At 39.6% G+C, this 21174-nt stretch overlaps 1 protein-coding gene across 3 annotated transcripts in view; it reads right to left on the reverse strand.

The window, feature by feature from the left end:
* tbc1d1 (TBC1 (tre-2/USP6, BUB2, cdc16) domain family, member 1) overlaps positions 1-21167 on the reverse strand; it is a 30529-nt gene extending 9362 nt beyond the window's left edge. Inside the window, exons 1-15 of one of the 3 annotated variants that reach the window (XM_079552738.1) lie at positions 21081-21167; positions 20068-20668; positions 9967-10521; positions 8616-8705; positions 8418-8522; positions 7935-8067; positions 7683-7774; positions 7471-7587; positions 7279-7401; positions 7044-7189; positions 6229-6486; positions 5845-5958; positions 5562-5675; positions 5034-5167; positions 1672-1872 (exon numbers count right to left, since the gene is read on the reverse strand). In XM_079552738.1, the coding sequence (XP_079408864.1) occupies positions 1672-1872; positions 5034-5167; positions 5562-5675; positions 5845-5958; positions 6229-6486; positions 7044-7189; positions 7279-7401; positions 7471-7587; positions 7683-7774; positions 7935-8067; positions 8418-8522; positions 8616-8705; positions 9967-10521; positions 20068-20631 (2746 nt within the window). In that variant the 5' untranslated portion in view covers positions 20632-20668; positions 21081-21167. Of the gene's footprint in view, positions 1-1671; positions 1873-5033; positions 5168-5561; positions 5676-5844; positions 5959-6228; positions 6487-7043; positions 7190-7278; positions 7402-7470; positions 7588-7682; positions 7775-7934; positions 8068-8417; positions 8523-8615; positions 8706-9966; positions 10522-15612; positions 15877-20067; positions 20669-21080 lie in introns of those variants that run through there. The other 2 variants (XM_079552740.1, XM_079552739.1) reach the window with 2 other exon arrangements.
* Between the last annotated feature and the right edge of the window lie 7 nt (positions 21168-21174).

Here is a 21174-nt window from a genome sequence, read left to right on the forward strand (position 1 = left end):
TGGCAATTTGTCCACTTTACGCTAAAAGCGTTTCATCTTTTACCACATTCTGTCTTTCATTCCCTAGTGGACGTCCCCACCCAATCCGCCTCACAGCTCTGTCCGCCCAGTGACCAGCTGCACACAGATGACATCATCACCGTGAGACAGAGACAACAAACAAACCACCGGGAAACGAAAGGAGGTCGAGCAGCTTTGAGATGGGACTAATTAAGTAACGAGCAGAAATTAAATTATGTCGGGCACAAGCGACCCATCAGCTGATCCGCGTGGAGAAAACGGGAGAATGACGTAGCAATTGCAGTTTACTCAATGAATAAAAAACTAAAAATTCTTAAAATGGAAATTAAGTACTTTTGGTTGCGACAATATAAAACAATTTTTGAAAATCATCATAAAGGTAATAATAGTAATAGAGCTATCGATGCGTGACGGGTCCATCAAACTTTATTTACACAGCAGACAGGAAACTGAACTCTCCCCCTCCCTCCCTCCCTTAGCTCTCCCCTTTTGTGTACATAATATTATAATGATATATCATAATGTGCTACAAATGGCGCACCAATTTCTGTCTCTGAGTGCTTTTAATGTGGTACAATTGAGAACAAAGCTGGCTGAAATTTAAAATACAAAAGCTTAGGCTAAGAAAAAATAATAAAAATGATAAAACTGATTTTTTTTTTTTTTTTTGCATAAGCTGTAGGGGCAAAACTTCACAAAATGTTGTAACTGACTGAGCAAGAGTTTTATGGGAAATGAATGGAGATTGCAATTGGGAAGCAAAGAAAAACCACACCCTGAGTAAGAATAGATGCTGCAGTGGAGGCCACGGCTGAACTGTCAGGCTTATCAGCTGCTCCGCTATGACCCAAATCTCTCTGGCGGTCCGCTATTCGTTTCCCTGCGCCTCTGCCAGTGGACTGCTACACCCTTGATAACACACGGTAGGATAACATGCCGCGCCCTGGAGCTGACAAAGATACACAAAAGCGATGGGAGGAACTTTTCTGCCTCTATTGGGCACTCAAAGTATTTTACAAGGAGACAGGGCAATAAAAAAACAGATAAAAAGTAAACGGCGTGTGTGGATGAGTCAAAAACACAATCCATTTCAAGGTAGATAAAAACAGGAGTGGCAGTATGTCAATAAGAAGAAACTGGATTTTTCTATGTTAGCCCTGACCCACATTCTTATAGCACCCTACAATTTAAGGATCAGTTCTGTCAATGTGGATTAACAATTTGTACAACCGGCAGGTAGATTGAGATGTGTGTTGCCCACTGGGTCAGGAGAAAGGATGTATGTTTGGCACGCCCCCTAAAAACACACACGTACACAGCTGTGGTATAGGAAGTAGATGGAAAAACGTATGCCACATTTGGGGTGGCATCCAGTGAAACTAGAGAACTCAATATTCATTAGATACTAAACTAAGAGGGAAAAAAAGCACTTCAGCTTTAATGATTTTATGACTAGCTACTTATTATTGTGAGCAAGCAGATAATTAAATAAAATCCTGGTATGTCAAGTGAGTAACACTTGTCAGTAACATTCAAGTGTTGATAGACATGTTGACATTTTAATTGAACACAGGTGTGTGTACGATGCAGCAGTTGCAATAGCCACATTATCTGAGTGCTTGGACCCGTTTGATCTTATATCCAACTCACCCTGGAGTTTCTGGTTCTCGTGCTCCATCCTCTGCAGCAGAATTTGCTGCAGGATGGCCTTCCTCCACAGCTCCCTCAGCTCCTCTCTGCTCCTCCGACTGTGCTCCTCAGGCACGGGTCTCATACACAAATCCCCTGCAGCCAGAGCAGCTGGGCCTGGGCACACATGACCCCCGTCCAGGCACAGGTCCCCTCCTCGCTCTACGGGACACAAAATAACCATTTTGATTAATAATAATAACAACAACAACAGATGTGATTGGATAAATACTAATGATGCAGCAAAAATAGTCTTCAAATATGTCCTCATTGGATATGACTTGAAACCATTTGTTTATATGAATCAAAATATTTCAATACTTTATAAGTTATTGAACAATAAATGCTATTAGCATTTCACTTCTGAACTGAAGCAATTTGTCAGACATTCACAAAAAAAAAAAAGAAAGAAAAAACTTAAAAATAGACACATTTAACGGTTGGAAGAAATGCACAGAAGTGTTTGTGTGACTCCACCCAAAAGTACAGGGTGGATCCAAAACCTCAAAATACCCAGTGTTGTTTAGAATAGGCACATAACAACTATTCCGATAGCAAGTGCTTCTCTTTTACTTTACGTTGACCTGACCTGACACACAGGTATGCATTTATGCAACAATGGAGGCAAGGCATGTTCATTTAAGGTTAAGATGCATTTTATTGTCCGCTGCAAATACTGCGCATTTCATACACAAGGTTTCTCAATGCGCCTCAGGTATGGAGAGGCTCAGGAACGTAGATAATGAATGCCTTTCATTCCCGAGGAAATATTAAGAGCGGATGTAATTTACTTTAAAGTAAAATAACAAGGTTTGTGCCAGGTCAGAGAGCGACGTCTTTGTTTCTCTGTGTCATGAACGTGTTGAAACCTGCAAAAATCACTTTACAAACAACAGGCCCTTATGTTTTAAGTGAGGCGAAGACATGCCAGACATAGAGATATATTAGCTAGACAAACAGACTGTTTGCAGAAACTGGTTCACTTTAGTGTGATAAATTACCTTTTTTTTTTTTTTTACAAACAAAACTGCTGTCATCTAAAGAGCATCCATTAGCTGTGACCTGCACCATACTCCAGCCACTGATCCTAAAACAATCTTAATGCAGTCACATGCAACTCGAGGTGACATAAACCCCCTCCCTGAGCAAAGTGGGTCAACAAGACTGGGACTTTCCTCTGGCGCTGTCTGTGTGTGGACAGTCAACATGACCTTGAGCCCCGCTGCCGTCCTCACCTCAACGCACCAGACACACCCATGACCTTATGCATGAACGCACACATAGTGGATTCAAAAGTATTTATTAGCTGATCATCAGGCCAGCTTCTCTTAAGGCTGCACATTGCACAGTGACAGGTGTAACCCGTTAATCCCTTCTGAACGGTGCATTGTCTTTTAAAGTAGATTAAAGAATCATCTGATCCAAACTTGATCCTTTCCTTTTATTACACAAACGTATTCCTGACTGCTGACTGATAATCTACTGGTGTGTATACAGATAGTGACAATACATGTTGATGTATTTTTACAGGTAGTACCTGTTTATCACTTGTCAAAACGGTTTTCATTTGTTTGCCTCGGCTTCTAGGGTCAAACTGGGTACAACACTTTGCTGCCCTCAAGTGGTCAAGAAATAACGCCAAATCATAAACTGCTCCCAACGTCGAATAAGTAAAGACACTTGCAGCTATGTTTTTTTTTTTTCATAATAATAATAATGGCTTGTCACATTGATGCACGTTTACACAAGTAGCGGGTTATCTCTCTGTGAAGGCTGTATGTTTATATTGTAATTCAGGCCTCAGTAACCACAGCAGAGCAGCCTGTCAAAACGCACATACTCAAGGCCAGGTCAAAAGAGTTAAGGTGTGTCATTCAGACGCACGTTTCATAATTAGTTAATTTCATCAAACAATATCGTCATCCTTCTGCATTTGACATATTATTGCTGATTAATAATAGAAATAAATGCAAAGTAATTACTGATGACTAAAAGAATGACGACATTATGACGACAATGACATTAATACCTCCTACCTCCTATTGGACATTATATCTGCCATTATATTTACCTGAACTTTTAATTGTCATATTTATTGCTCTGTTTTATTGCCTTGATGTTTGGTACAGCCCTGTGAGGCGACTTCTGTTGTGATATTGGGCTATACAAAACCATTAAACTTGAAACTTAAATATTGCCAGATATTAATGATGAAAACAGCGTAAAATAACAGAAGGGATTAAAAGGAACAAGACGAGTTTTAAAGCAAGTTTTAAAGCTCATGCCCCTAGAGGCCTTTTTTTTTTTTTACTAATTAATCGTCCGCGAGAGTAGCAATTGAGATTTTTTTTTTTTCACTCGGCTGTAAATACTGCTGAATTGGTGCTAGCCCGCAGTTGGCTTTACCCGTTAGCCTGTTAGCTTCTGCTTCCTAATTCTATTAGTGTGTATTGCGCCTCCGACCCTGTGCAGGGAAAATTGCAATTGTGGTTTTCTGGCCAGAGACATCAAGGGGAGATGAAAGTCCCCCAATCTTCTTTAATTTGTTTTCTATATTTTCATCAAAGAGCCCCAAACAATTCAGTTGCACCGTCCCAGAAACAAGTTTGGCCCTTTATACACTTGCTGAAGATCTCTCATGCCATGCAAAAATGAGTAATACTGTTTGGAACACTATGTATGGACTCAAAATATATCATAGATTTAGTCGACTGAATAGTATTGATCAAAAAGCGCCGAGACAGTGTTAATTTCGTCGACTAAAATATTTAGTCTTAATTTTAGTCAAACTGTTATTTTTGACGACTAAAATTGGACTAAAACTAAATTAAAAGTTTCTCATGAGACTAAAACTATGACTAAAATGTCCAGATATTTTAGTCGACTAAAATAAGACTAAATAAAAATGAAAGGGAGAGACTAAAATCATCCAAACTTCTGTTGACCGTCTGAAAGAGCCTCAGATCATTTAAATTCACTGCCAAAGGAGCAGCTCTGAGCTTTATTCATGTGGAAGCAGCTACATAAAGCAGTAGAGCTTTATTAAATATGATTATAATACATATTATAAATGCAAAGTCGACTAAATTAATCTTATATTTAGTCGACTAAATTAACATGCAATTTTAGTCGACTAAAACTAGAATAAAATTGAAAAGATTTTTTTGACTAAATCTCGACTAAAATTAAATTACATTTTAGTCAAAAGACTAAGACTAAAACTAAATTAAAATATGTTGTCAAAATTAACACTGCGCCGAGATCCAATAAAAGTCCCGTTCTCAAATAACATAGCTGGTGGCGGTGATTGCCTCCGTTCTTACCATTGGCGTCCGTCCCTTTCTGTGGTGTGGCGACTCTGAGAAAGATCTGCTGCCTCCATGAGTGACGATGGCCGCGCAGAGGACTCTCTCCTACATCTGGCATGGGTACTGGTGTGGATAAAGCTGCTACATCGCTGAAATTGTGAAAGAACAGCAACGTAAATATAAGCACAATACTGAGAGTCAATGTCACAGAGAAAAACGGGCTCAATAACTAAACAGGCAGCACTGGTTGATTTAGTGCGTAGTGTACAAGGGACTTACCAGTACAACTAAGAAGAAACATAATTAAAATATATATATTGTTCATAAAAAAACAATGTATTGCCAAATTATTATTGTAAAATTAGGTGATGCAATATCCATATCGCAAGGAGCCATCATATTTTCCATGTAGGTTTCCAAAACATGTGAGAGTGCGAGGTAACCGACTGAATGTCCCATGTGTGTTCTTTAACATGCACTGTCCCGATCAAATAAACAAATAAACACAATCAACGCAAATAGGTCTGTTGCAAATGTGTGTACCTGCTTTTTGTCTCAGGAATCTCATTTTCTTGAACAGGAGCCAAAAATTGAAATTTCAGAAAATTGGGGACAGAGGAAGAGGAGTGAAGACGAGCCCGGAGGCCACCCAGAGGACTAGCATGGAGAGATGGAAGGAAAAATATGCAGCACAAAACTGAATAAATGGCACAACAATTAAAAAACGTAAGAAAAACAAAACAAATGCACGAGAAGCAGACAATGCACAGAACATGAAAAACTGTTGTACGCTAAGCAGGTGAATGGCCCGTCAGAGGGCGCTCACCTTCTTTTGCTGAGCCGGGCTCCGGTTAGAGGAGAGGAAAGGTGATATGGGAGCAAAGAGGAGCTTGAAGAACAGGGAGAAACAGCAGGTAGGGTGGAGTGGGTCGAAACAAGTCTAAACTCAGAACAACAAGCATGTGACGGATTATCTTGTTCAAGTCGTGAATTGTGTGAATTGATAAAGGATTTATATTGTCAGTCAGCATCCTCTAATGTAAATATTCTTGTGTGTTTTAATCAGAGTGCATTATTTACTATTCATTAATACAGTGATTGTTATCGTGTTATTGTTGCTCATTGACACCAACAACCCACATGCGAACTAGTGTACTGTTGTCGTCACACCCGGTCATTTTCATTTCAAATGTCAAATGACAGAGCTTACTTGCTTTGGAGCGGGCTGTCTGTGCTGACAGAGTAGTGCCGTACGAGTTTGGGTTTGGTGGCAGCAGAGGAATCGTGTGGAGCGTGGGTCACTGTGAGCACAGGCACGTATTCGGCCCCGGATGGAGTGGGCGGGTGGCTGTAGGTGCTGGCTCGCCGCCGAAAGCCCTGGCGCTGAGTGTCTCCCGGTGATGTCGAGGACTGGGGCCGAGCCAGAGAGGTGTCGAGCTGCTTCAAGTCACCGGTGGAGTTGTGGCACCTACAAATAACCGTGGAGTGTGAGTGTATGCAGGTAAATAAAGTACTAAGTTTCATTTCGGTGAGCACAATGTTTTCATTTGCGGTACAATACAAACTAGGACTTCTCTGTTTGAATCTTAAGTTAATGTGACCATTTAAAAGCCTCAAAATATAGATTTGTGATGGGCAAAATTAAGAAATCATGGGTGTATGTCATTAAGATAAGATAATCCTTTATTGATCTCACAAAGGAGAAATTCACTAACGTTTGTACGTACAACTTGTACATACAGTGTTTCAAAACTAAGCCCATGAAATTTGATTGCGATATATTCAAATCAACAGCAGGTGGCAGTATTTAACCAGAACGCTAATGAATCATTAGGTCGAGTAATAGGCTGTGATAAGCTTTTTGCTAAGCCTCTTAATATGCCTTTTGATGCTGCATTTTCCCCATTACAAAAACAAAACAGTTTTTGCCATTCCTACACCGTGCAGCTTTTAACCTAAAATGCCTTCCGATGAAGAGGGAACAGAGGAAAGTCAAAGAATATTTAAGTATTTGAGTGTGTATACTTGAGTGGGCTGGTCGGACGCAGCTGAGGGTCAGGTAAGGGGTCATACAAACAGGGCTGGTCTGGACTACTGTTGACCGTAGACACAGAAGAGCTGCTGTCACTCCTCTCATTGTTTTCTTTCTGAGCTCGAGCCCTGCTGCTGCCCTATCAACAGACCGGGAGCACATTATGTAACTCACAGTGTGGTACACAGCACAAAAGCAAACAGTCGTAAAGCCCCTGCGCCTTGGTACCTTCCAGATGCCTTCCAGAGACTCGGTGAGAGAACGCTTTGCTCGGCTCTTGAACTGTTCAAGTCTCTGCCGACTCGTGCTCTGCTGTTGGGCCTCTGCTGCCGCCGGGGCGTCCTCGCAAACCTATAGATATAAGACTTCAAGTGGTGTTCGGAGCTTAGATATTTGGGTGATGTGAGTTGTCTGAGTTACCAGTTTCGCGTCCGCTGGTAAGGAGTGCTGGTGTGTCTTTTGTCTTTCCTCGTACAAATGTCTCAAGGACGTCACGATCAGTTCATTTTCTTCTTGGTCCCCCTTTGGACGCGCCCTCTGCAGCAAACAAAGCAAAGGCACTGTGTATATTGGAGGAACTGTTGTTTTGAATTGTGCCCCTCAAAATAAAAAGAGGATACTCAAGAACGTACCATAGTGTTTTCAAAGACTGATGCTTGGTCATGGTTGTTCAGTGTGGCTAAATGTCGTTGCAGTTCCAGCTTGGTTTTGGACGGATGCAGGCCTGGAAAAATATGTAAAAGTCGCCATCTTGACTTTATAATGGCCTCTATTCATTACAGACCTGTCCATATACACTTCAATGAGGAAAACCTAGCATTATGCAGCATCAGATCTCCACTGTCATAAAAGTATGTTTCTACATTATGCATTTTTTCCTCTACCTTCTATTCTTTCACACAGTCTGTGGAGTTGGTGCATTGGGCAGCTGTCACACTGTTGGCTCTGAGTCTTTGCATTCTGCTGCATGGCGGCTACAGAGAAGGCCTGCTTCAAAGTCAACATGATTTCGTCTACCTGCAGAGCAAAAGGATAAGTTTATTGTAACAAAAGAGGAAATGGTCGGTCTGTATTATCATGAAAACAAGTTTCTCATAACTATAGATCACTAAGAAGAGAGCTTGAGCATCCGTTTGGAAGTGATATAATAATAATAATGGCTTACACTTGTGTTTGTTATAAATGTTAAAGGGTTGTGGAAATATGGCTGGAAAATAGTTGCAGCTAAAAAGAATTAAATATGATAATGATGGAATTATGTCATGCTTTTAAATTAAATTATACAAGTAATAAAATCCATAATATTTGTGAACTTGGGTGGAATTTTGTAAAAAAAAAAAAAAAAAATTCTTGTACTTGTGTCTCACCAGTATTTCATCAGCACACTGGAAAACATAGCAGACAAAGTGGAAGTTTCCTCCCTCCACTGTCTCCCTACAGATGAAGCCGAAGTGATCAACGTGGCGAATACCCTGCAGAGTAACAGTTGAAGGTTGAGGGACGTTAAATGAAGGTGGATTTTTACCCACACCCAGATCTATCAAAGATAAATGTGGACTTCATACCTGTGAGCAGAAGGAGATCTCTCTGAAGCTCTTCTCCATAGCCACTTTCTTCGTGTCTGGACTGACCAAATAGATCTGAGACCTCCCCACCTGAACACGAAGACACAGCTGTCAGGCGCTCCTGTGTCGCCAATGTGGTTAAAAGACATTTCTCAGACCACCTCCATCTCGTTGTTAGAGCTTAAAGAGTAAGAATCTAATCCAAATAGCAATTTTAATGGAAATACGAAATGGAAAAAGCGTGGTCTAATGCGCTCTGCAAACAACAGATATGTCTCCAAGGTTTCATCTTGAGTGTTAAATCTACACTGTAGTTTAGAGCTCTTCAATCATGTTCTGAAATGACTGTGATTCTTGTATTAGTCGAACAGGTCGAAAATCACAATTGTAAAAACAAAACGGAATTACATATTTATTTGCAATCTGTATCGTTTCCATTCCTGATCAAGGCAGAGAAATTAGAATCAAACTGGGCTACAGTGTTTCCTTTTGTGGTGTATAACACAGATTTAAGCACCGTAACAGACAGTAAAATAGATTTCTGTGACGTTATGTGTGGAAAACCTGGGGCTTCCGGTGCGAATGGTGACCAGTGTTGACCTGATGACAAAACAGGAACTCGCCTTTTAGCAACAAACCAGCGAGGTCATAAAGAGGTCAAGCTAAGAGTGTGGCCACTTCTAGTGCATTGTCAGCATTTAATTAACACGGCTGAGCAGAGGTGGGTTGCATGTACTCAAGCACATGCACTTTGGCAAGTAGTTTTTTCATGCAGTACTTTTTACTTCTATTTGAGTAATATTAAAATGAAGTATTTGCACTCCTACTTGAGTAAAAAAAAAAATTGTACACCTTGCCAATATGAGTAAATCTTCAAGTGGAAAATCTTAATTTTCACACGTAAAATACTAATAATGTATGTGTGTTTGTTTATGTAATAATGATTCCTTTTTATATGTTTTTATGGGATTTTCCTTGAAAACATTACAAGTGTACAATTACAATTGCTTCATGTTTTGTTTCTCATAATTTGTCGGTTTTTTTTACGCTCAAACCGTTCCCCAGGACTGAAGTAAAAAAGTAAGCCACCACTTTTTTTATACTTCTACTTGAGTAAAATTATCCTAAAGTAACGTTTCTCCACTTGAGTAAATATGTTTGGCTACTCTACCCATCTCTGCTGCTGAGGCCTTAGCCTAAGTAAGAAACAAGTCATTACCAGCATTATTTATTCTTGTAATGAAGAAATACATTACAAGAATAAATAATGTAATGTATTTGAGGAAAACAAACATCCTGAAATAGAAGAAATGTTCTTTTGTTTTTTCCCCCCTCCGAGGAGAAAACCTACCGTGAACAGCATAGTCCTGTTCTCCAACAGGCTGGTGGGTTGTATACCCGCGCATTTGTTCTGGGCATCAGTAGTGTTGTTATTGTAAATTTCTGGGGAAAGTCCATTTTCATCCAGGCCTTGTAAAGAAGGGAAGCTGTGGTCACGTTTGAAGAGGACAGGCCTTTTCGCAGTCGTCGGACTCTGTGCACCTGGTCCATTAGACTGAAGCGACAGCGCTCTCCTCAGTCCAACTGCAAAGCCGTCCCCACTTCCTTCTTTCTCAGTCTGTTCAGAGCCATGCAGCTGGCTGAACTTTTCAATACACTCGTCTATCAGAGCAGGAGGGGCCTTCTTGTGAGCGACAATGACGCGACCACAGAACAGCACCTCAAACTTCTTGGCAAAAGCCGTAGGAGAAATGGGTCCAGTGTTGTTGGGTCCACTTGACAGGGCAGAAATGTTGAGGGATTTTTCACTGAGGTCACTTCCTCCAGATAATGTGGAAGTGGCACCATCATCGTTACGCGCTGAGCTCTTCCCGACCTGCCTCAGCGTACTGATGATCTCAGGCACCTGCAAAACAATCAGATATTTGTGAACAATAGAGCACATCCTATTGAGCTCGTATAAGCACCAATTTACAAACTGAATTGGGAAGAGTCATGTGATTCAAAATGGCTTAAGACTGCATCCCAAATTATAGATTTTATTTGCAACATTATTTTGAATGATGAAACCATTGATGTAAACCAATGTATTTAAAATTGTCAGGGTAAAGCCACAAGTCACAAGACAAAAGCATGTCCTGGAATCCCAAGAATGTATGTGATTATGATCAGCTCTGATGGCATGAAGTAAAGCAAGTGAGGTTTTTGGGGTCAGTTTCTTTTCTTACAAGAATTGTTAAAGAACTAAACCTTAAGTCAAGTTACACTAACACACATTTCCAAATGACTGATGTGTACAGTAGTTTGGTTAAACATGATAAATACATATGACACATACTCCACTCGAGATGTAAACATCACACCTCTGAAGGCAAACTTGTAGTTCTGAAACCTACAGATCAGCTCCCACATAAGGGGACCTTGCGATTTCTTTTATTGAAGAAAACTGCAGGCCATTTACTTTTCAAAGCAGTCTTTGTAACATTCACTTTATATTCAGTCTTTTATATGAACCATTTCTGTTTCTTGTAGACTTTAACATGCCCTATACTGCACGCATGTTAGCATTATGCATGTATGAAACAATGCCTACTGTATGTGTCATAATAGCCAACAATCTGTCTGACACACAAGAGTTTCCAAAATAGACTGTTCTACTTTGAACACCCCAGACCTTTGACTTATCTAAACACAGTTCTGATGTTGACACAGGCGAAAAATACTATCAACAAACAGTGCTGCACACCTGCACAGACCAGAAAGAGGGAACTGAAATATCACAAAAGTCTGACAGAAATGCACACACTTCATTTTAGGAAAAACAAAACCCCCCAGACAGATATATATTCAGTGGCTAAACAAAATGAAGACAGAGGGTTGACTGAGGACAGCTCAGAGCCAGTGAGCTGTAAAAGGCACTCACTCACAGATCACTTTTTCAGTCCAGTTGTTTCCATGACTAAACTCCATCCAAACAGTTTGACACTTTGCTGCTGCCAGTTTAAGGCAAAACACCTTAACCAAGCAGAAAATAAAGTACACAGAAACAAATGAACAACCCTTATTCATTATTGACAAAATGCCAGAAAACAATTATTCAAAATTAATCTAAAATTTGATAGTTTACGTGTTGACATCACAGTTTAAGAACTTTTGTCAACAATGGCAATCTCCAGCACGATTCAGAGCTTACCCGTCCTAAATTATTAAGTAGTCTGACCATTACCATATTTTTAAGCTGCTTTTAACAAACTAACACTTTCATTGGTAAAGAGGATAAATGTTGGCAATCCACAAAGAAATAAAACAAAACTGAAAATGACATTAGACGAACAGTGACATTGGCTTTAAACTCCTGTGCCCTGTCGAATAGTGGGTCTTGTTTGCAAAGGCACTCAGAGGTGCAGCACAAAGGGAACAAAAAGGAGGAAGTAGTTGGGCCAGCAGTGGTTGAGTCAGACTCAGATGAGTGAGCTCATGGGGAGATGCCTTCGCTGCTACCTAATCTACAGACTGCTACAGTTTCAGCCCAGTCCTGCTGTATCTTGTCGAAGCTTGAATTGTGTTATTCATAACAACAAAAAGTGTGTCACACGGGCACACTCTGTACCACATACCAACGATAGTTTGATGCTGTGTTCTGTATGTTTCAATCTGTTCTGCTATCCGCATATAACCCCTTTAGGCTATAAAGTTATTGATAGAGTTTGGCTTTGTGTGCCGTTCATATACAAAGCTAATTATTAATTAATTAATTAATTTAAAAAAAGTATTTCTATTGACCGCTGGGAACTTGTTAGCTCTACCCCGTGATAGAGCATAGACAAATAAATGCAAAGAAAACAGATCCTGACTGTGTTGACTGATTGTGTAACCATCATGAGACTGTCTTATCCCATGGACTTTAAAGCTCTTCCTATAACTGATTTTTCCCTTCATCCACTTGTTTTTGAGTAAAGCCAATAAACTGCAATGCTGCAAAGTGAAGTGCGGAAGAAGGCCCCAGATGAGTGACCATTTCATGATGTTAATCTCCCACAGGAAGCAACTGGACAGGGCCCCAGGCGGCGACCCACACACTTGGCCTTTTACGGAGGAACAACACTGAAAATGCCCGGTAACTTCCCAAGCCAGAAATAAAAAGGACTTCTGTAGCTCTGACCTAGAAAAGGAGAAAATGACACAAGCCGTTGCAAAGTAAAAACAGAATCTGCCAAGTAGTGGAATAAATGAGACACAGTAGTATAAATATTAAGTCTCCAGCGACGGTTATTCAGTCGGCACACGTTAAGAAAAACATCTAACTTATTTTTCAGAAGCAAGAATAGCAATTGAGATTATGTTTTACACTGAAATGAACCGAAGTACTGATACTAGCAATATTAGTCCGAACCAGGTATTAAATAGTAATTCAAAAAATGTATTGAAAAAAAGCACAACTTCTGTCTGGACTAGGAAACTAGGGACGCACATTCTCTTCTATTTCTTGAAATGCTCAACAGCGATTTTATAACATTATATTACATGTGACATGTCCTGACAAGGACCAGGAAATACGACCATATTAGTCCAGTGCTCCGGTCTCTGCACTGGCTTCCTTTCCCACATAGAATAGAATTTAAAACAGCTCTGCTTATGTTCAAGTCTTTTAATGGTTTAGCACCAAAGTACATCTCCGACATGCTACAGCCGTATGAACCATCTCGGGCCCTGAGAACTTCAGGGAGAGGTCTCATGGTGGTTCCCAGAGTCAGGACTAAACGCGGCGAGGCTGCGCTCCAGTTTTATGCAGCAAAAATCTGGAACGGTCTTCATGAGGATGTGAGACAGGCCTCAAGTCTGACAATGTTCAAATCCAGGCTGAAAAAAGTTATTTTTACTAGTGCATATGACTGAAAGTCTTTTATCTGCACTCTTGCCTTTTACTGTAATTGATTAAATTTATGTTGATGTTTTATTGATTTTATCTGTTTTCTTGCAATTTCATGCAACTGTGAAGCACTTTGAATTGCCTTGTGTATGAATTGTGCTCTACACATAAACTTGCCTTATATAAATAAGGCTGCACATCAATATGAACAATCATCAAAAAGCGTCATTATGAACTAAAGACTGGAAACACCAGCTTTAATTGGTAAATTTTTCCTGAGTCCTTTTCTCACACGTTTTCTCACATTTTACACTATCTGTCTTCTTCTTCACATCATAATGATTAATCAGGAACTCTCCTAGACTAAACTGGGTCGAACTATCTAGACTAGAGATTAACAAAGTTGTACCATACATTGTTGAGCTCGTATCACAGTTAGACAACATTGTTCTGTGTAAATCTGTAGACTTAAATGTTGGGAGATAGATGTGCATTGATTGTAAAAGACAATAGTTAATAACTTATTTGTCTAGAGTTTACACTATAGTTATCGAAGAACAAACCATAGATAACTTATGTCAAAGTGTCTCATCTAGACAATTGTCCCTTAAAATCCAATGACACATTCAGGCAAGAAAAACTCTTCTACATTTCCCACAGTCATGTGACTTGGTCCGGGTGGAGACAGCACTCAAAAGTTCAAAGTTCAGTTCACAAAACCATAGACTGATAGAAATACATTACTTGCACAAATAACGGAGTAACCAGGTAATGTTATCTCCCAATTCAGATCAAAAATCTATGTCAACGTGGTCGAGATCAGATCAACTAATCAAATAAGAGACTGAGTGACTAAAGCTGAGTCAGGACAGAGTTGGCAAAGATTGATTCAGGCCAGGAAAGCTCATAGAAAATCTTTGTGTCTTTTTAAAAAGTGTGCAGATCAAGCAAGGAAACAAATGGCAGAAGATACAATGAGACAAAACCCCAGAGCTAGAAACAGATTAGCCACCAAATACGACGGCAGGATTTTGTCAGGACTTTTTAAGAGATGTTTTTACCTGCGCATAAAGTGTGTCACGTGAAACACTAGAAGGTGGAAAGGCATGTGACTGCAAGAGATTGAAAATGAGGGGATATGAAACGTTACAAACAGGATTGTGTTAATAATCCCAATGAGAATTTTAATCTAAAACAGAAAACAGGATGCAAAATGAGACCACAAATCGAGTGCCTTGTCTACTCATGTGATAGGCCTGTCACAATGACAACACATAAATAGGCATTTAAGCAAAATGTATGTACTGAGTGACAATGTATATTGAGCACAAAAATATATAGTTTGTCATTTATTGAGCGATAAGTCGATATAATAACAGGCATCATGTAGGATGATATAAATATGAGAATTATGTTGACCTGCCTATGTACTAAAAATGACCTTTCTTGAAGTTGTGGCACAGAGGTACTATTTTATCAGGAGGTGTTATCACTAGAGTGAGTCACTGGTTTGAAGAAGCCACTCAGACAGGTATTTCCTGTGGTTTACTTCACCACCAGTCAATAGTTCAATGAAGTATATACATTGATTGGTAGTAGTGAGTGAACAGTAGTGATATGACTAGATGATATGATAAGAGTCTCATTGACAAATGCAAACAAGCAGCAATGTAGTAAAAATACTATAGATGGGTTAACTTTTCCCAGACAGGCGCAATATTCAGTTCAATGTAATCTTTTGGTTTTGCAGCTCTCTTTAATTTGCAGTGATATGTCCAAACAGTGACCTGCAACAGGTCACGTGGTTCATAGCGAGTTAGGGAAGTGTAACCTGGTGAACATTTTAGGAAACTTAGATCTGGCCTACTTCTTGTAAATTGACGTCTTTAATAGTGACGCGACAAGAGATGACTTCCCAACTTTGAAAGACAAAGACGTGACGTATGAGGATTTGAGCGAAACACTCATGACTTTTGCCAACGACAACTTTGGCTAATTTATGCTAATGTGATACAAATGCAGCGAATTTATAATCCCACAATAAAAACAAATGATCAATCTACTGTTAGCTAACTGTCCACATAGCATAGCACATTTAACCAAACAAACCGACTGGATTTGACTCACATCTTTTTGCTCTTGTTTGGTGTTGAACAGGTTGAAGAGCTGGAGTCGCGCTTTCATCCCATTCGCCATAAACTTTCCAAAAACAACTCGGGATGGACCTCTCTTCAGTCGCTCCCGGTGGCCCTGAAACCTGCGCTGGTCACTTCATTTCAAAGTTGGGTTTGCTCTCCTACAGTAGCAGCAGAGTTGACTGCGCCTTTGCGGTGGATCAACAAAAACACGATCGCCGTGTGCCCGCGTTTCAAAGTAAGTCGTCCGCTCTGGAGTCGCTGCACGATTGGTCTTTATTTTGAAAGAAGGCGTGAGTTCAGTCTTGCCAACTTGATGAGGGACGGTCTCCAATGAGGTAGAGGAGCAGTTCCTGTCCCGGGACTCTCAAACTTTGGGCGGTGGACTTTTCTTTAGCGTTATCTGATGAGATTACATCCTTATGTTCGCTGTTTGACACTGCTATAGAGTTCGGGAATGTGATGTCTTATCGGTAAGTATTATGGGATTAACAGCAATTGTAAACTAATGGAGATTTTAAAAGATTAAGTACTGGAGCTATTGTTCACATTAAAACACTCAGCTAATGGAGTTGTTCCACACCTTTTTTTCTCCACTTTTTATACTGTTTTTGGCTAATGTTAGTCTATGGCAGGGGTGCCCAAACTTTTTGTCTCCGAGGGCCAAAATGAAAAAGTGCCTGTGGGTCGCGGGCCAAACACGGCGATGTCAAGCGTGAAACATAACTGCAAATAATAAAAGTTACTTAATTTTCTTTTTTGGTATAGCTTTGCATTTAATTCAATCTATGCAATTAACCTCTTAACTCCCGTCTGAACCGAGAGGATCTTTTTCCTCACGTCATCAGATTTTTTTTCCCATCATTTTTTTGTTGGGTATTCAACTCATTTTTGTAACTTTTATGTCATTATTTTGTCATTTTTTGTCACATTTTTGGCATTTTTTCGTCATTTTTTTCCATCAATTTTTCGTCACTTTATTGTCACATTTCCATCATTGTTTTCGTCTCAGTTTTGTCGCTATTTTCACAGCTTTTTTCCAGAAGCTTTTGGACTGGGGTAAAGCCAAACTGGAGAAAATGTGCTCAGTTCAGGTGGGAGTTAAGGGGTTAACATGCTACAAAAGCCTAGTTTTAGTAGAACAAAATCAATTATTGTAGCAATATAGAGCAAAATGGAAACAACACCTACAGTGACTTTAGCTCATTCATTTCTTTAAGTAAAAGAAAATGCCATATATCATTTTGAAAGTGTCAGTTCAGCATAAATTCTTTTATAAGTCATAGATGTCAACGATTTTTGCAAAGAAAAAGTTGGAAAACTGTGAAAGTTGATGCTACGACGCTCTGTGATTGATAAACACCAAAACACCAGAAAAGTGTTTCCTTAAAGGGACTATAAAGAGTTTTAAAATGTTCAAATTAAGTATTTTCCTCCCCCTACATGTTCCAGCCATGTCCTAATGTGTAGAATGAGCCCAGACCTGTTCACCACAACTGCCTCTAAAATCCTGAACGGTCACTCAAAAATGTGTCACTTCGGCCCGAATTGCCGTCATGCACGAGCTTAATATAGAAGGTGCAGTTACACATTTGGCCTGAGGTGGCAGTAGTGAGTATAAAATGGCGAACTTGCTTCCAGCCCCTTTAACTTTGCGAAAGGAGTGAAACAGCGCCCCCAATTTGACGCTGGTGGACAAAAAGTGTACTGCATCCATATTTGCCATTGAGAATGAACGGGAGAGAGAGTTTTTAACCAGATGCGGCGCAAAAGTAGGTCACCCTCTGGCGGGCCAACCTAATTGTTCTGGCGGGCCAAATTTGGCCCGCGGGCCCCACTTTGGTTACCCCTGGTCTATGGAAATGTATGCTAACAGCTACAAAGATGGCGGATCTCCATGGTAACTGTGGAATAATCATTTCATTAGGAAAACTGAAGCATACATTAGGCCCAGTATTAACTTAACCGAGCATATTTTCTTCAGTTTTGGCTTTACCCAAAAATAAAAAACGAAACGGAAACGAGGATGAAAAAGAGACAAAAAAAGCAACAAAAGAGTAACAGAAAAGTAAAAAAAAAAAAAAAAAAAAAAGCGACGATAAAGTGACAAAAAAAGGGATGAAAAACTGGCAAAATATATGGCAAAAATGCAGTGGTGGAAAGTAACAAAGTAAAAAGTACTACAAGTACAAGTAAAAAGTACAAATTATAGGTTCTCTTACTTTACTTAAAGCCATACCGTGTAGAATTTTACCCCAACAATAAAATTGAAATACAAGCGTTTATTTTATGACAAATATTTTCATCAAAAATACCTCATAAATGTACAAACAAACATGTGCTTTTGCTGTAAACGGCTCACCTCTCCTAAGACATGACTTTACCGGGAGTGGGTACATCTCCAGCTCGTTGCTAAAAGTCAGCAGGATTTCAGATTTAAACAGGTTAAGTTCTTATCCAAATCCATTCTTTGATCAACCACTGCAGTAATAGCATTATCTGTGTGGAGCTGGTCATTGGGAGAAGGTTTTGCACTGATGGCAACAGCATAGTCCAAAATGTTACGTGGTGTACCTTTTAAGTACATTTAATGATGAATACTTTTTACTTCACTACATTTTAGAGCCTGTATCTGTACTTTCTACTCCATTTTTTTATTAAAAATTGGGTTATGATAAAAGCATTTTATTTTCAAAGTGACTTCTCTACGATGAACTGGTTTAGTCCCACTTTAAACTTGGTTTAGTGGCTTACTCCTTTAGACCTGGTTTAGATCTGGTTTAGACCTGGTTTAGACATAATTTAGTTTGGGTTTAGACCTATAGTTTTTGACCTGCTAGTGGTTTACTCCTTTAGAAGGAGTTTGATTTAAATTATCTAAAAAATTCTGCACATAAAACTCAAACACTTTTACTTTTTACTTATAAAGTACATTTTACAATGCATACTTTTATACTTTTATTCATGGAAAAAAATGTATCAGACACTTTCACTTAAACTTAAGTACATTTTTGGTCCTGTATCCGCACTTTAATATTGAGTACTTCTTCCACCACAGCAAAAATGTGACAAAAATTTGTGACGGAAACGCATCAAAAAAGCAATGAAAAACATGTTTAAAAATCTGACGACAGCGCGGCAACAACGCGAGGAAAAGCTTTCAAATGAGGGGTTACATTGGCCTTAAGGCTGTGGCCTTTGGTAAAGCCAAACTGGAGAAAATGCACATACATTACAGTTATGGCAAGTGTGATATGTTAAACTCAAAGTAAAAATACTGGGCATTGAAAAGACCACATTCAATAATTGGTAGCATTAAATATATAAACAAAATGGGGATCGAAATAACATTTTCATCACAAATGCACCATAATAGTACCAGTGTTTGTTGTGCTATTTTGAAATGTACCCAATAGTGACATCTAGTGCCCAATCTTGTTGCCTGCACTGAACAATATTAATTTATTAACGCGAGGGGCCTTTTCTGTGTGGAGTTTGTGTGTTCTAGCTGTGATTGATGAGATAGCGCTTCATCTCATAGTCCAAGCCTTCATGAGGTGCATTAAATATCTACACAATGCCAGTTTAAGGAAATCTAATGAGCAGAAGTTGTGTAGATTACCAGAACATTCAAAAATAATTAACTCTAGAGACGCTACCATGAAAAACATGCATAGTAGGTTCCCCTCTAGGTCCAGGACTCCCCTGAAAAAGAGATTCCTAATCCCAGGGGGACTTCCCTGGTTTAATAAAGGTCAAATAAAAATAAAATCACATATTGGGCTCACAGGCCAATATGGACTGGAAATAACTCTGAATTTCAAAAGTCGAAAAAACATTCAATGCATTGCCCACATCACTGTGTGCCTCACTCTAAACGAAGACAACATTAAGCCTGACTTATTTTTAATCAACGATGTAACACTTTAATACTACACAACTACAACTGCCAATGATCACCATTCACTGCAATAGATATATTAAGTTAAAATCACTGGAATTTGAAATGCTTGACCTCAATAAGTCTGATTATAATATATAGGGGGAAAAATCTGCCATGAAATAAATACATTTTGAGAGTGTAAATGATACTTGATTTGAGGTGTACAAAAAGACTTATTCTGGCAGATATATTTACTTATCAACTTAAATCAAGGTCAAATATCCTGATTTCGAGAAAATGTAACTTATCCTTGGATTAGTTTTTGCACTGGTGATAAAGGTCAACATGTGATTTATTGGTTGGTTAGTATGCAGTGCATGAGCGAGCGTGCAATGATCAAATGTTTGCCACCCACCCTAACCACAAAGACTGTTGGCAATGCACCTCCTGTGAACCTCATTTCCTTTTGGTTCATAGTTTTCAGCTTTGTTTTCTCGCAGAGAATAATAAGCATTGATTTGCATATAATAACATTAAAAAATTGCTCTTTTAGTTCACACATACCTTGGTGCTTTCATTGCACTGGAAGACAAAGCAGGCACAATTCGAAGTCCCTTTGACCAAAAAGCCAAAGCTGTTGGGCTCCAGGCTGTTATGAAGGAGTTTGGTCACCTGATGTGGACGACATTCAAACAGGACCGTGTGCCTCAGAGGGTCCCATTCCACTCCCTCTACAGTGACGGACACACAGCGCACCCGTGATGCAGACACACAGAGGAGGACAGACTGATACCCATCACCTTTGGATGAACCCCGTTCAAGTCCAGGGAATTTGCCCCACTTGGTCCTTGAGATCTCGGCCACAACCCAGGGCAGCATGGTCATAGTGGTCAGGTGGTGGACAGGCAGGGAGCCCGTCAACTGGAGTCTGTATTGTATCTGTTCCTCTTCTTCATCAGCCATTTCACCCCATGATGAAGTTCTCCTCCTCGTGGTGGAATATTTCTCATTGTTCACAGCTGAAGTGGTGAGATTTAAAAGAGCGGGACACGAGTGGTGATTTGAAGTGAGGCCAGATTCAGAGGGTTTATGGCCTTTAGGATTCACTTCAAAGAAAAGTCCCTCCATGTTTCGAGTTCCCAGAGGTAAAGCTCATCTATTTCACCTGCAAAACATGAGAAAAGTAGCACAGTGCCAGTCAAAGGGCCATTTGAAGGATAGTACCAGAGACCACCTGGTGTTGTTTACACATGACACATGTGGCATTGGGAAATGACCTACACTTAAGAGTCTCAAGGACAAGCTATGTCAGGTATTCTGTGACCATCACCAAGCATGGAGCAGGCATTGTTTACTCCAAAAAGATTGTGAGGGTAAAGCAATAGTAGATCAACATATTGTATTACACACCAAATATGTATTAATCCTAAAATATTTAAACTGAAGCACCGAAACATGCCTTATCTTTGTCTGTCTTTTACACACAGAATATGTTTAACACATGTGACAAAACTTACAATAAGTAATAAAGTAAACCGTATGGTTTGACAGTATTTGTTAGTATTCGCACTGCTTACCTGTCAGCTGCACGATCCAAGTTACCTAGGAATGGTTATGGCCAAAACAACTGCGCACGCACACAAACGCTCAGAAATACAGGAAACAAGAGTT

This window comes from Gobius niger (assembly GCF_951799975.1).
Source record: "Gobius niger genome assembly, chromosome: 3".
Taxonomy (NCBI): domain Eukaryota; kingdom Metazoa; phylum Chordata; class Actinopteri; order Gobiiformes; family Gobiidae; genus Gobius; species Gobius niger.